The sequence below is a fragment of the Rousettus aegyptiacus genome, unplaced genomic scaffold (genome assembly GCF_014176215.1).
Source record: "Rousettus aegyptiacus isolate mRouAeg1 unplaced genomic scaffold, mRouAeg1.p scaffold_m13_p_12, whole genome shotgun sequence".
In the NCBI taxonomy this organism is placed as follows: domain Eukaryota; kingdom Metazoa; phylum Chordata; class Mammalia; order Chiroptera; family Pteropodidae; genus Rousettus; species Rousettus aegyptiacus.
Window position 1 is genome coordinate 20,292,697 of NW_023416287.1, and position 15,058 is coordinate 20,307,754.

At 40.8% G+C, this 15,058-nt stretch overlaps 1 protein-coding gene across 1 annotated transcript in view; it reads right to left on the reverse strand.

The window, feature by feature from the left end:
• TM9SF4 (transmembrane 9 superfamily member 4) overlaps nt 1–7,958 on the reverse strand; it is a 47,830-nt gene extending 39,872 nt beyond the window's left edge. The window contains exon 1 of the mRNA XM_036229533.1: nt 7,770–7,958. Within this exon, the coding sequence (XP_036085426.1) occupies nt 7,770–7,784 (15 nt within the window). The 5' untranslated portion in view covers nt 7,785–7,958. The remainder of the gene's footprint in view (nt 1–7,769) is intronic.
• Between the last annotated feature and the right edge of the window lie 7,100 nt (nt 7,959–15,058).

The window sequence follows — 15,058 nt, forward strand, 5'->3', positions numbered from 1 at the left end:
TAGGCATTTACCCAAGAGGAAAGGAAATGTATGTTCACACAAAGCCTTGTACATAAATATTCCTAACAGCTTTAATCACAATAGTTCAAAATTGGAAACAATCCAAACACCCACCAATTTGCGAACAGATAAATAAAATGTAGTGTAGCCACAGACTAGAACACTATTAAGCAATAAAGAGTGAACTACCAATTCATGTTATAAAAACAGAAGACCCTCGAAACTACGCTAAGCAAAAGCCAGATGCAAAAGTCTATACATTGTATGATTCCACCTATGTGAAATGCCCAAAAAAGGAAAATCTATAGAGACAGAAAGCAGATCAGTATTTGGCTGGTTGTGGGAGCCAGGACTGATTCCAAGTGTCAACCCCTTGACTATAAGGGAACCTGTTAGGATAACAAAAGTGTTCTAAAACCTCATGTCATTGTGATGATAGCTGCAAAAGTCTACACATTTACTAAAAATCATTGTACTGTACACTTAAAATGGGTAATTTTATGGTGTTAAATGATATCTTCATAAACCTGAAGGAAAAAACAACAACAACAGCTAAACCAGCTACGGGAGGTATAGATGAAACAAGTCTGGCAGTGTGATAGTAATTGTTGAAACTGGGTGACGGGTTATTGGCGTTCATTATACTATTTCTTCTACTTTTGTGTATTTTAGAAATTTTTTATAATAAATTTTAAATTGACATTTTTATGTGTATAAAAATGTTCTGGAGAAATTTTTTTTTAAAATCAGATTATCTCTGATGTAACTTTCTTTTCATTTATAGCTTTTTTATGCTAACTTTTTTCCATACACATGGGTCAATCATATTCAAAATAAATACATTTATAGCTTAAGAAGAGGAAGGAAACAGTTGGGTAAGTTCTGAGGATATACAGAAAATGGGAGCTATAAGGTAAGAACAACGCAGAGGGGATTCCTGGCACCACATGTGTGGATAACCAGACCAGATCAGTAATTCCTAACCTCAGAGAGGGTGTTGCAAACCCCTCTGAGAATCTTATAAAAACTGCAGACCCTGCTCCCAACCCTGTTTAGCTTCTGAAATCAGATGAGACTGGACACATTCAGGGTGGCACGGATGTAGTCCTTTAATTTTTAACTGATCACCACCAGGAACTCTCATGTAAGGTTCAGTCTGAAAAGTCAAGTATTTGGCAAACATCTTGTACATTCTAAGCCATGAAAGGAGTGGGAGTCCTAAGAGATAGGAACCAGCCCAGTCAATGTTATTTTATTTGGTTTCTGTGTTACGAGATGGCAAAGGTAGCATGTCAAGGAACAAGGTGATGGCAACCTAGAAGCCCTTTGTGCTGTAATCTAACACTCCACCATTGGCAAAGATATGGGTGATCTGGAAAGTTATAAAGCCCAAGAGACGCAAGAATCAAGGTCTTGCCTTCCTATCTGTTTTATTCTTGGGGGCCAGGCATGCAAAAATAGCTGGGACTAAAAAGTACCCCTCAACCTCCAAAATTTGAACAGCTCAGTTTGAAAGGTATGAACCATCATTAACTTCTTCAAAGAAAAAAGGAAGTGTCCCCTGAGAACTGAAAATTATTTCAGTCACTCACATTTCTGAGTGACCAGAAGTTAACCTTTTCTTTTCTGTAGCCCTCTGCCTTGCAGTCTCCTTTCCCTTATATAAATAGCATCCCCTAGTGATACAGTTTGGCCAGTCTGAACAGCCTTTCTGGTTCCTATTCCATGCCTTTCCTGCTGCAAAAGCAGCACCTTCCTCAACAGAAAGCTGGATTTCTTCTTTTTCCTTCTCAAAGGGTAAAGTCGCCATTTTAAGAACATGCAGTAATTGCTCCCCAGATCAAGAAAACATACACACAACAGAGGGAGGGAGGGAGGGAGAGAGAGACAAGGAGAGACAGAGGGAGAGAGAGAGAGGGAAAGAGAGGCACGCTTCAGGGCACAGTTTGCCAACAGTTAACTGAAATCAATTACCCGATCAGCTAAAGCTCCCTAAGAATTCAACCACACTCACAGGGATGGTTAATGATGGCTAAAGACCACTAACCAAGGAGCCCCTGGGTGCTAAAGAACTGAGAAAGGAAAAGAAAAACAGAACAAAACAAAAACCCAACCAGAATCAAATTAGCCACATGCGACTCTGAAAATGTAGCCTTTATTTCAGAGCCCACAGACACAGAATAGCTGTTGAGTAGAGATACATAAAAAGACTCCAAACTGTTCTTTGGGAGTAGGAAAAAAGCCCAAAGCTGACTGGAAATCCAATGAAACAAATAACTACCCTTAGCAAGCAACAGACAACCAGACCTAAACCCTGAGGCCAAAAAGTACAGAAATAAGACTTAAAAAGTGCATTGACCTTCCTTCTCTGCCTTGAATATTTATTAAACAACAAACCTTTCAGTCCAAGCAACAGGCTTAAATGGTTCGCCTCTGGATGACGTCAAACCTTAAAGTAGAAAAGTAACAGAGTACTCTCTTTGTGCTAGGGATTTTCGTCTCATATTTCATTTAATTATCACAACAACCCTTTCAGGAGAGTATCATCCTGGATTTAAAAATAAGGAAACTGATTCAAATGGGATGGTGAAAATGTTCTGAAGCTGGGTGGCGGTGACGGTTGCACAACAATTTGACTGTACTTAATGCCACTGAACTGTACACATAAAGTAGTTAAAACAGTAAATTTTATTTTATGTATATTTTACTATAATTTTTTTTAAAAAAAAGACTTAAAAAAAAGGTAACTGGAGTTTAAAGAAGCAAATTTGCATAAAGTCATAAAATCAGATTCTAGCCCAGGTCCTTAGACCATGCCCTTTTTTTTTTTTTTTAACCTGTAAATGGGCTTTTGTAAGAATTAGATAAAATAATGGATGAGCATATGGTTCGACTGAAATGTATTATACGAATAGAAAGTTTTCCCTTAAAGTCAGGTAACAGGAGAGCACTACAGACTTTTAATAGCTTTTGAATCAGAATGTCTGAGTAGGAAAAACTTTATATCAAGACCATCTCATTCTGGGATTGCAAATTCAACTACCTAGACAGGTCATGCAAGTGATCTAAATGATGAAGCTGCTCAGGAATAAGAAAGGGAATTGAAAATGACGAACTGGGCCCTGCATGGAGAATGCTTCTGATGGGAAATTTGAGCCCAAATTTTCAAGAGAAAATGAAAATCTAGAATTGTGAACTCTTCCAATCAGTAAACACTGACAATTAACTCGAAAAATTCTGAAGTCTTGTACCAGTCTACCCCACCCCCCTAATCAAGTCCATGTGAAGATGTGGTCCACGGATTACCAATTTAGAGAGTCTGGACTATTTCCCGTAGAAACCGGAACCAAAATGTTAAGGACACTCAGAGGCCCTTCTAAAGTTTTTAAGAACTGCTACTAGCATTTAGCATATCTTCTGAATACAAAACTTCAGAATTTCAAACCCTGGGAGGTCTGTCAGTTTAATGGTCATGCAAAGGTGGGAAATCATGGTAGGAAGGCAGAGAAGGAAACAATGAAGAGGAATGAAACAGAATTGAGAAATCCTAGATGTTCCCAACCATGCCCCATTTGGGAAACACTAGCGTCAGCAAATGGTTCAGGGATCAAAGCTGGACTGAGGGTGGTAGGTAGCCCCTGTAGCCCCTGTAATTCGTCTGTAGCCAGATGGCCCTACTCATCCTGGGTCCTTCCCACCTTCCTGCCAGTGCCCAGAGATCAAAACTCAACGTTCTCCAGCATTCTGCAACCTGCTTCTTTAATGCCGAGATCAAAGGGGAACTTTTGTCCAAGCTGTAAAAGAGAAACCAAGAGGCAACTTAATGCCTGTCTCTGCCTCCCCTGTACTTCCTGAGGGGATTAAGGGCACTTTTTAAAAAGGGATTCCTTAGAGAAACATCAGAACCAAGGCCTGGTGTCGGCACCTCAGCACCAAGGACATAGTGGCTCCTGCAGAATACATGCCAGGTGGGGTAACTAAAGAGATCAGTTAACACAACGGACAAAAGCTTGAAAAGACCACAGGGACTATGTTTATGGAAAAAAAACAAAATCAATTTGATTTTACACACATATTAGCAACAATCACCTTAAAGGCAAATAAATATTCTAAATCACAGAATTTTCGAATTGGTATTTAGAAATCATCAAGTCCAAACCATAATATCACATAAGACATGTGGAAACAGACCAATAAAGCCAAAATAATTTGCCCCAGGCCACAGTGAATCAATGGCAGTGCTGGGACTAAGCATAGGCTGCTTGCTGACTCCTGTCCCAGTGCTCCTTCCTCAATGGGCTGCTGCCTACCCACATGTCAGGCCCAGGGGAGACAGCAACTTCCCACACACAAGACTGGTGGTAGAGTTGAGGCAGGCCTCCAGCCTCCTGTTCTAGGACTCTACCATCCAGATGCCACTGCTAAACAGTCCCTGTGCCTCCGATTGATAGGGGACTGGCTAGGGCTGCCTCCATCTGCTCATAGGAACTCTGAGGTCATTTAGCCCATTCTCCTGCCTCTGAACTGGATCAAACCTAAGTAAGCTCAAAACAGCGTGCGTGAACTGACCCAGTAATTCCACTCCTAGGGTATATACCCAAGAAAACTGAAAACACATTCACACAAAAACTTGCACATGACTGTTCACAGCAATGTTATCCATAATAGCCAAAAAGTGGAAACAATCCTGATGCCTATCAATGGATAAAAGGATAAACAAAATCTGGCTTATCTATACAATGGAATATTATTTGACATAAAAAGGAACAAAGTACTGATGCACGCTGCCAACATGAATTACCTTTGAAAACATTATGCTATGCTAAAAAATATATATATATATCATGTATTATATGATTTCATGAACTATATGAAATGTCCGGAAGAAGCCAATCTACAGACAGAAAGTAAATTAGTGGTTGCGGGGAACTGAGGGTGGGGGACGCAAAGTAATAAGTTTTTTTGAGGGGTGATGAAAATGTTCTGGAAGACAGTGGTGAAGGTTGCACAATTTTGTGAATGTACTAAAAACCCACCAAACTGTACACTTTAAGTGTGAATTTTATGGTATATGAACTATACCAATAAGGAAAAACAATAAAATCCAAAACATTATGAACGATAATATATGTGAGAGAAGTACACAAAATTTTATTCTCCAAATGGAGGTTTCTAGACTCCTAAGATGCCTACAAATGTATGCAATACACATTTCCCAAGTTCTACCATAATATTCCCCAAACTATATTCCACATGCTCAATATTTTCATAAAGTGATATATGAGCCTGCCTCTCACCTCAGACCCAGCTAGATCGACTTGGTATTCTGTAACCTTATAAAGTTATCTAAATCAACAGCTGAAGGCAGGCAGGAAAACCAATGAGAACTTCAGTTTACACCAGCCATACTCTTATGGTTGGAGAAGTCTGGTCCTGCAGGTTCAAGAAAGACCTTCTGTGCTAACACAGGCCTGAGAAGTGGCAGCCTGACCCTTGGGGAAGAACTATTCACTAAAGAAAGGAAGGAGAGAGAAAAGCCCATAAATATTACCACTTGAAACTTGCACCCGCAACCCTAACTTTCAAAACAAAAGGACTGAAAATCCAGCCTGTTCCCACGATCACTGAGTCCACTAGCTCAGTTCCTCTTTATTTGTATGACTTGTCTTAGAAACCCATACACCCCAAAGCAATTCCCTATGTTTCCAGCCCTGATGGTTATGAAATAGCCTGTGTGTAGGAGGGTGTGGAGACTGTTCTGACTTCCGTGTAATAAAGGGCTTGACAGAGACCAAACTCAAGTCTATCTGTGACCCCACTTTGCCTGTTACACATATCCCATTATAAACTTGTTTCTACATCTTTTCACTATTGCATTGAACATGACGTTTCTTGTGTGCACCCTTTAAACTGGCTTCTGTGGATCACTGTATACATTACATCCTGTTTCTTGAAATTGGCTACTGTATTCACAGCACTTACCACTACCTGACAGTATCTTGTTCATGTATTTGTTTACTTGTTCTCTCTGCAGACTAGAAAAAGCTCCATAATGGTAGGGACCTTGACCCTCTAATTTACAACTATATCCCTAGGTCTTAGCAAAGAGCAGAAACACAAATATTTGCTGATTATATAAATGTGTACCAAAATTATGTATTGTTAACATATTGCCTTTTAAAAACCTAGTGCAATGCTGTAAGTGCCACTTTATTGAACGTTTTCCCTATGGCAAAAGAGGGTGTGACTCTTCCTGTTAAGTTTTTACGCCATCTTGTTCTTAATGTGCTCCAGAAAAAAAAAAAAATGGGTTTCAACATGCCACTTTTGGGATTTTACCCACTCATGGCGCAGACTGAAGTCTGACACCACAGAAACCAGGCAAGGCTGTGAAATCTTTTACCTAACCTCTGAGGCTGTAAATAAGGAATCCCTTATTAAACAAAAAGTTTAAGTTACCAGATAGTTAACAAAAGAAGGGAAACTCATGGTCAGCCAAAAACCTACCATTGTTTGGAAAAAACCAACACCAAAAAAAATTTAAGCAAGAATCTTCCTTTGTTAAAGTCAAATATCACTTCCTTTTCTCTGTGTCTTCCTTTGCCTTCACTTCCAGGATTATCTGCTAAGGAAGCAACGTGCAGAAAGACCTAGAAAATCACTCTGGACTAAATGTCTTCAATTTGGGTTCTGATCTCTAGACAAGCAGAATGTGAGCTGGCTTCTGGAAGAAAGGCCAGTCCTTCAGAGATCTACTTCCAGGGTTCTGTACCAGGAGCCAACAAGTTCTGACCCACTTTCCAGGCACAATGCACCCTTGGTCACACACAGGATCCATCCTAACAAGCTCCGTCCTAATAAAACTTCATCCCTAACAGCTGTGTAGCCCTGTAGGGGCATGGGAAGGGCAGGCAGCCAAGGGGGGCGAGTATGGTGTTTTTTAAAACGTAATACAGACCACCTGTATCATAATCACTGGAGTGCTTATAAAAGTGCGGGTTCCTGGGCATTACCTAGCCCTATGGAATTAGAATCTTTGGAGGGGCTCAGGAAACTGCATTTTTAACATGCTTCCCCATATCTCCCGAGTCTTATGCACAGTAAAGTTTGAGAACCAATAGGATAAAAGCTCCCCAGGAGAGGCAGGAAGTTGATTGAAGAGACAGGAAAAAATGGTTAGGGAAGTGTCTGGGGATGAAAGATGGGGAAGATGGGGGAAGAGGGGTAAGGACATGCTCCATGGTAGCTGCAGTAAAGACGAGTGCGCGGTAGGAACAGGTGAGGAGCTCAAGAAAAGATCTGAAACAGGGCTTGGGCTGGGAGGCTGGTCAGAGGTGAGGTCGTATTTGCGGACTGGTCAGCATAGAGGGGAGGCGGAGAGAGCAAAGTCTGGACGTGAGGGGGAGGAGCGAGGGTGGAAATAATAGGGGTGCTCTTTGGAGGGATCAAGGCTGGGAAGTGGAAATTGGAAAATGGGGGTGACAAGAGGCGAAGACCAAAGCAGTAACAGAAACCGGCGGAGGCTGTAGCCAAGACCTTTCCTCCGAACCAGTGCCTCCCCCAAAACTCTGGGCCTGACAAGCCTTAGTGCGGGGGCCAAGGCCGGGAAAGAGGGGAGTTTAGGTGAGAAGAGCCCAAACAGGGATGTCCCTCAGGCCTGAGCTAGGGGATCCGGAGGTGGCTGAGGCCATGCATGGGGCGCCGGAAGGTCCTGGGATCCCCTGGAGAACCCCACTCCAGCTCCGGCTCCCGGAGTCTCCTTCACTCACCATCGCCGCCGCCATCTTGGATCCACGTGTCGACGTAATGACGTCAGCGGAAGTGGTTCCCTGGTTACGGAGATCCACTCCGCGAGGTGCACCCGATTTCTGTAGCTCCTGTAGTTGCAGTCAGGAGCGGCAAAGGAGACTTAGCTCCTGATCGGTAGCCTGGTCTGGGCAGTCAAGTCGTTGATTAGAGGAAGAGAGACGGTGGTGTAACTATAGGAGCCATATTAGCTCCTGGCAGAGACTGCTCCTCCCCCTCCCTCACGGCATTGTGGGTAATGGAGGCGTGCGTAAACGCTGTTGTTCTTTTGGGCGCCATCTTTACTATTGGCAGGAAGACTCGTTGCCAGGGTTACCTGAGTTCTTGATTTGGGTGAGTGGGATGGGCACCAGGGCTCCAATAACAGCTCAACTCAGAGAATAATTTGTAATTATATATTGAATTACTTTCTTGACTATACTGTATCCTTTCAAATAGAGTGTAATCCCTGAGAGTAGGATCTTGTCTTTTATTTAACCTCGTTCTGCTTCATTCTCATCTGTAAAATGGGGAAGAAATTATTGTAATACCTTCATCCTAGTTTTATGATGAGGATCCAGTGACATAATGTTACATAGCATGTATTCAATAAATAACAGTCATTATATTCTTATGTATGCTTTTGGGCATATGGCAGGTGCCCAATACAAACACACCATTAAACGAAGGAATGAAAACGGCATGTTTAGTGGAGGAAGACATCTTTGAATGTGGACTTCACCATGTGCTAGTTAGATCAGTATGTGACTCGAAGCAAGTCACTCAACTTTTCTAAGCGTCAGTTTCCACTATCTGGAAAAGGAGACTCGAAGAGTCATGGAGTTGAAATTGGAAGAGAACTGAAAGTTCATTTGGTCCATGTAATACTGTAAAGTGGATATGGTACCAGTGCTGTCTGTGACTGTTTCAGAAAATTGTTAAAAGAATAGTAACGATTAATAATAGTAATCAACCCTTCCTGACCATTTGTTGTGTGGTGCAGCATTTAGCATTACATTTAAACCATTCATAAAACTCTCATCTAATATTACCTCTTGGCAGGGGGCAGTTGAACTCTAATCCCCACCTATGAGCACCACTGTAGTGGATTGTCCCCAAAGGTGATTGCCAACAAGTCCTCCTATCTTTGCCTGGGCATGCTGTTTCTCCCATCAAGAGGTATTTTCTCCTCCCTTTGAATCTGGCTGGTCATATCGCTTGCTTTGACCAATACAATGTGGTACAAATGACTTTGCCAGTTCTTGGTCTTAGCTTTAAGAGGCTTGGCAGCTTCCACCATCTTTGGTCTCACTACCCTGCTGGAGAGCCACATGGAGAGAAAGGGAAGCCCAGCCAACTCCTCAAGACATTTTAGAAACTCCAGCTGAATTGTGAATGAGGTCATTTTAAACATTCAAACCCCAGCTGAACTGGCAGCTGAATGCAGCCACATGCATAACCTCATTCAACACCATGTGGAACAGAAAAACTGTCCAGCTGAGTCTAATTCTAGATTTTGGAGTGGTTTCTCATGTAGCAACAGATAATTGAAACGCACACTCATTAACTCTCGTGACCTGCGTAATCATCCTAAAGAGTAGCAGAACAGATGTTATCCCCACAGGGATAGGAAGCTTGAGAGACTAGGACAGACTTGCCTGGAGTCTCATAGCTAGTAAGCTATAGATTCCAAACTTGCAACCAGTTCTCTTGGAGCTTGAATTCTGAGTGTTTTCCATAATTTCTGTATCCCCAAAGAGGGAGGACTGATGAGGGACAAAGGTCCACAACTTTCATATTATTCCTCAGTATTTCCATTCTTCCCCTCCTAATACTTTCTATTTTTCCCAGAGCTTTCATATCCCAATTTCCTTCGGTAACATACACCAGAATCTTGGAGCTAGCCTGCCTAAGCAGATCCCATCCCTACCTCTCACTAGCTCCATTGCGTGAGTAAGTTTCTTTTTTTCTAAAAAAAAAAAGTTTTTATTGTGGTGAAATACACATCATATAAAATTTACCATTTTAATTGCTTTTAAATGTATAATTCAGTAGAATCAAGTATATTCATAATATTATGCAATGATCACCACCATCCATTTCCAGAACTTTTCATCATCCTAAACCAGAACTCTGTACTCTGAGTATAGAACTCTGAACTCTGTACTCATTAAACACTAACTCCTGCCCCCTGGCTCTTGTAACCACTATTCTACTTTCTACCTATGAAGCTGCTTAATTCTAAATACCTCATATAAGTGGAATGATTTAATATTTGTCCTTTTGTGTCTGGCTTATTTCACTTAGCATAATATTTTCTAGTTTCATCCATGTTGTAGCATGTATCAGGATTTCATTCCTTTTTAAGGCATTTAGGTTGTTTCTACCTTTTGGCCATTGTGAATAATGCTGCTATGAAAATGGGTATGCAAATGTCTGTTCCAGTCCCTGCTTTCAGTTCTTTGGGCATGTACCCAGTAGTGGAATTGCTGAATCATATGGTAATTCTGTGTTTAATTTCTTGAGGAACTGTCATACTATTTCCCACAATGGCTACGCTATTTTGCATTCCCACCAGCAATGCACAAGAGTTCCAATTTCTCCACCAACACCATTATTTTTTCTGTTGTTGTTTTTAATAATACCCATCCTAATGGGTGTGAAAGATGGGCAAGTTTCTTAACCTCACGAAACCTCAACTTCCTCATCTGTAGAGCATGTGTCATAAAAGACCTTACCTAATAGGATGGTTATGTGGACTGAATAACTCAGTATATGTCAAAACCTTAGAATAGTATCTATCACATGATAAGTGCTATACTATATACATGTTTACTACTATTATTATTATTATTTTGACATTAGTAGGACAGGCCTTCTTATCTTTGGAATGATAGAGATATTAAGATAAAGAGATGTTGAGGAGCTTGGACAAAGTAACCCAATGAATCAGAAGGGGCTAAGGGTTGACTCAAAACCATCGAGTCTCAACCATTGCCTCTGCTGTGCCAAACAGACAAAACCAAAACCAAAGCAAAACCAAACCAAAAGGCTCTTAGAGTATCATCGGGGCATGTGGTTCTAGATACCTGAAAAAATACTTCTCCAAGGAGAATGGGAGGGTGGGCTTGGGCATAGAGGAAGCAAATCTGATCCTTAGGTATCTCCAGGGAGAAGGGTAGGATGCATTAATCTGTGTCCTTCTCACACTGGCTTCACTTACCTATTGCTACATAACTCACCACCCTAAAATTTAGCAGCTCATCTTGATTCTGTGGGTTGGCAATCTGGGCAATTCTGATGATATCACCTGGGATCTCTCACGTACTCTTGTCTGATGGCTCAATGGGGGCTGGAGGGTACAAGATGGCCTCATATGTGTGGGTGGTTGGTGCTGGCTATCAGATAGGACTCTCAATCCATGTGGTCTCTTATCCCCAAGTAGGTAGCTCAGGCTTCTTCACATTGTGGTCTCAGGTTCATGAGGGCGAGAGTGAAAGCTGTGAGACTCTTCCTAAGGCCTAAGCTACAGAACTTCTGTAGCATCAGTTCTGCCATATTGTAGTGGTCAAAATAAGTCATAAGGTCAGTCCAGAGTCAGGGTAGGAGAGGATCACACAAAAGCCTGAGTTTAAGGAGGTGTGATTTGTTTGTGACATCCTCGCCTAGGTCACCCTCCTCTCTCTCACCTAGGAGGCTTCTGTGGTAGCCTCCTATCTGGTTTCCCTGCTCCCACTCCTGTCACCTCTAATCTCTAGTCTGCGCTTAACAGCTAAAGCAGACTTTTAAAAGCAAGAATACTAATAAAAAAAAATCAGACGATGTTTCTCCCATTTAAAACTCTCTATTGCCATTCACATAAAATCTCAAGTCCTTACTCTGGCCTGCAATGCCCTGCATGATCTGGCCTTATCTCCTATCATTTTCCCCTTCACTCACCCGGCTCCAGCCACACAGACCTTTCTGGAATCTGCTGAGCTCATATCCACCTCAGGGCCTTTGTACCTGCAGTTCCTTCTGTCTGGAATCCTCTTTCTGGAATTTTGTGTGGTTAGCTCCTTCTCATGTTTAGGTCTCAGCTCAACTGACTGTCACCTCCTCAGAGAGGTTTTCCTTGGCCACACATATATAGATAGAAGAGTTGTACTGGGTCTATATATTGTTCCCAATTGTGTCCCTATTAAATATGTATTGAAAAAAGTATTTGTTGAGTATTTGCATTATGGATGAATCTCAAGCCATACTCTGTCAGTTGGGAATAGATCTAACTGTAAGGAAGACTCCCCTTCTCCACCCAAATAACAGTGGCTCAACAAGATGGAAGTTTACTTTCCTCTGTATTAATTTGATGTCCCCAGAAGCCCACCCTGAGACAAGGATTCGAGCAAAAGTAGTTTATTTGGGAGGTGAAGGGACATTGGAAGGTAATGGTGTACCAGAATTATACTGCCAATAGTTAAAGTCTCAGGAATTTTGTGAGCTGATTGTTGAGCATAGGCATTATTGAGAATTAAATTATAGAAATTAAAAACTAAATAAATGATATTAAAATAAAAGCATTTGATATTTAAAACATACTACTTCCTATTAATTTTGCTATATGTTACTAATATCTATGCTCTTGAGTTATGTACATCTATTTTATGTGTGCAATAACCATACTGTGAAATGGTGTGCCACTGCATACCTCTTCCCAGCCATGTGTTCCATGGTATTGGGTTGGTAGCAGAGCCAATATATCCATTAACACAGTGGGCACAGTGCACGAGGGCCACCATACTTTTAGGGCCATAAAAAGGTTTAAAAGAAATTAGTTTCTTTTGAAGTTAGAAGGAAAAAACTGTGGGATTGAAGAAATGTTTTCATATGTAATATTAAAATATTCATCTGTGTGTCAATGCAGTTGTCAACTATCATTTATATTTAATTTAATATATATTTTATTCATAAATATATAATATCTATCCCACAAAAGCCCATGAAAGTTATAATGCAGTTCTAGTCAGTATCTTGAAATTGGCTGTGGTAGGACTACTTACGCCACAAAAATCAGCAAATGATACAAATCAGGACTTGAATTATTGTTTTGCTAGCAAAATTTTTTCTGTAAAAGGCCAGATAATAAATATTTCAGGCTTTAAAGACCATGTGATTAGGTCACAACTACTCAACTCTGCCTTGTGGTACAAGAGCTGAAACAGACAATAAATAATGGTGTGGCTGTGTTCCAATAAAATGTAGTTTGCCATAGTTTGCAAGTCTAGACTTAAAGTGATGGAGAAAATGTTAATAATGCAGATGAAACTTTAAGTATATCGTGTCTATAGCTGTCACATTGTGATTAGCACAAAAATGTGACAGTATTAGAAACTCTTACCTTATTCAGCAAACAAGTTCCTCATTCCATCGACTAACAAGTGAAGAGATACGTACTTCATTATTTCATTTTCATCTTATTCATGAATATAAGTGAAACTCTCAACTCACCTTCATGTCAGAACTATACTTGGAGAGGGGATGTTGTCAAGCAGGTTACCACTGTGGGTAACTGAAGTTTAATCCTATTGGGAAACCCTGGGAAACAACACAAAACATACACCTCAGAGTTATCTCAAAGGGGCAAGGGAGCTGGGGCATTTATACACCAACTCCCAAAAGTCATTAATCTCAGAGGGTGTTGATTCTTAGCACTTTTGGCTTTCTCAGAACACTGGTAGCTGAGGCTTTTTGCAGTTTTAGGAAAAAAGCTCTCAGGCATGGTGATGCAGGTGATGGCAGCTAAAAGCCCAGCTCACTTCAAGGGACACTACTGTGCATGCCACACCCTCTTGAGGATTGTCCTTGATGAGGTGGTGGCTGTGCCTAAAATACCTTCAGAGATCCAGGCTCCATCTAGCTTTGCCATCCCTAGAATTAATTCATTTTCCTCAGGGTCCAAGATGGCAGCCAGAGCTCCAGCCTTCACATGTACATTCTAGGCAGCACAATAGAAGTGGAGATGAAAAATAAGGGGCAAAAGAGCCTATATCAGTTGTCTTTTAAGAAAGGACCCTGAAAAGTGCTATGCTGTACTTCCACTTAAAACCCCTTGATTGGAACTTAATCACATTACCACACTTCGCTGCAAAGAGAATAAGAAATATAGTCTTCATTCTGGGTAGTCACATGCTCTTGATAAAAAAAAATTCTGTTTCTCTAGAAGAAGGGGGAATATGGGGACAACTAACAGTCACTGCCGAAAGGGAAGGGATGCAAATAGAATGCAAATTGATATATGCTCATTTCAGATATAGTGTGAAGAGGACAGATACATGACAAAATTGAGGGCTCAGGTCAGGGAATAAGGAGGCAGTTTTATATTCCAATTCACAGGGGGGGAAATATCAAACAAGTGCTTTCCCTATATTTGAACTCAAACCACAGCGAGAAGCTAGATTGAAGCAAGTCATTAACATTTTAGAATGGAGCATTGTATCCATGACTTTCTTTGCCACCTTCCAGGGTAGGAGTGCATGCAGTTTTCCAATAGAATTGGGAGCACAAAATTTATCACCATGTTTTTGTTTGTTTAACAGACTTTATATTTTTAGAGCAGTTTTAGGTTTACAGAAAAATGAGTAGAAAGTACAAAGTTCCTGTATGCCCACTTATCCAGCCCCCAGTTTCTCCTATTATTAACGTCCTGCCTTAATGGTATGTATGTTATAATTGAGGAGCCAATATTGATACAATATCATTAACCTAAGCCCAAAGTTTATATTAGGGTTCACTCTATGCTGCACATCCTCTTGAGTTTTGACAGATATATAATGATATGTATCCACCATTAGGAGTATCATACAGAATAGTTTCAACACCCTAAAAATCCTCTATGTTCTACCTATTTATCCCCCGTCCCTCCCCTCCCAACCCCTGGCAATTACTGATTTTTTATTGTATTTATAGTTTTACCTTTTCCAGAAGGTCATATAGCTGGAATCACACAGTGTGTAGCCTTTTCATATTGGCTTCTTTCACTTAGCAAATATGCATTTAAGGTTCTTCCATGTCATGATAACTCGTTTCTTTTCATCACTGAACAGTATTCCATTATATGGCTGTACCACAGTTCGCTTATCCATTCACCTATTGAAGGACGTCTTGGTCGCTTCCAAGTTTTGACACTTATAAATAAAGCTACTACACATATTAGTGTGTAGGGTTTCGTGTGGACATAAGTTTTTAATTCTTTTAGGAAATTTTATCAAGGAATGCATAGCTGGATTGTGTAGTA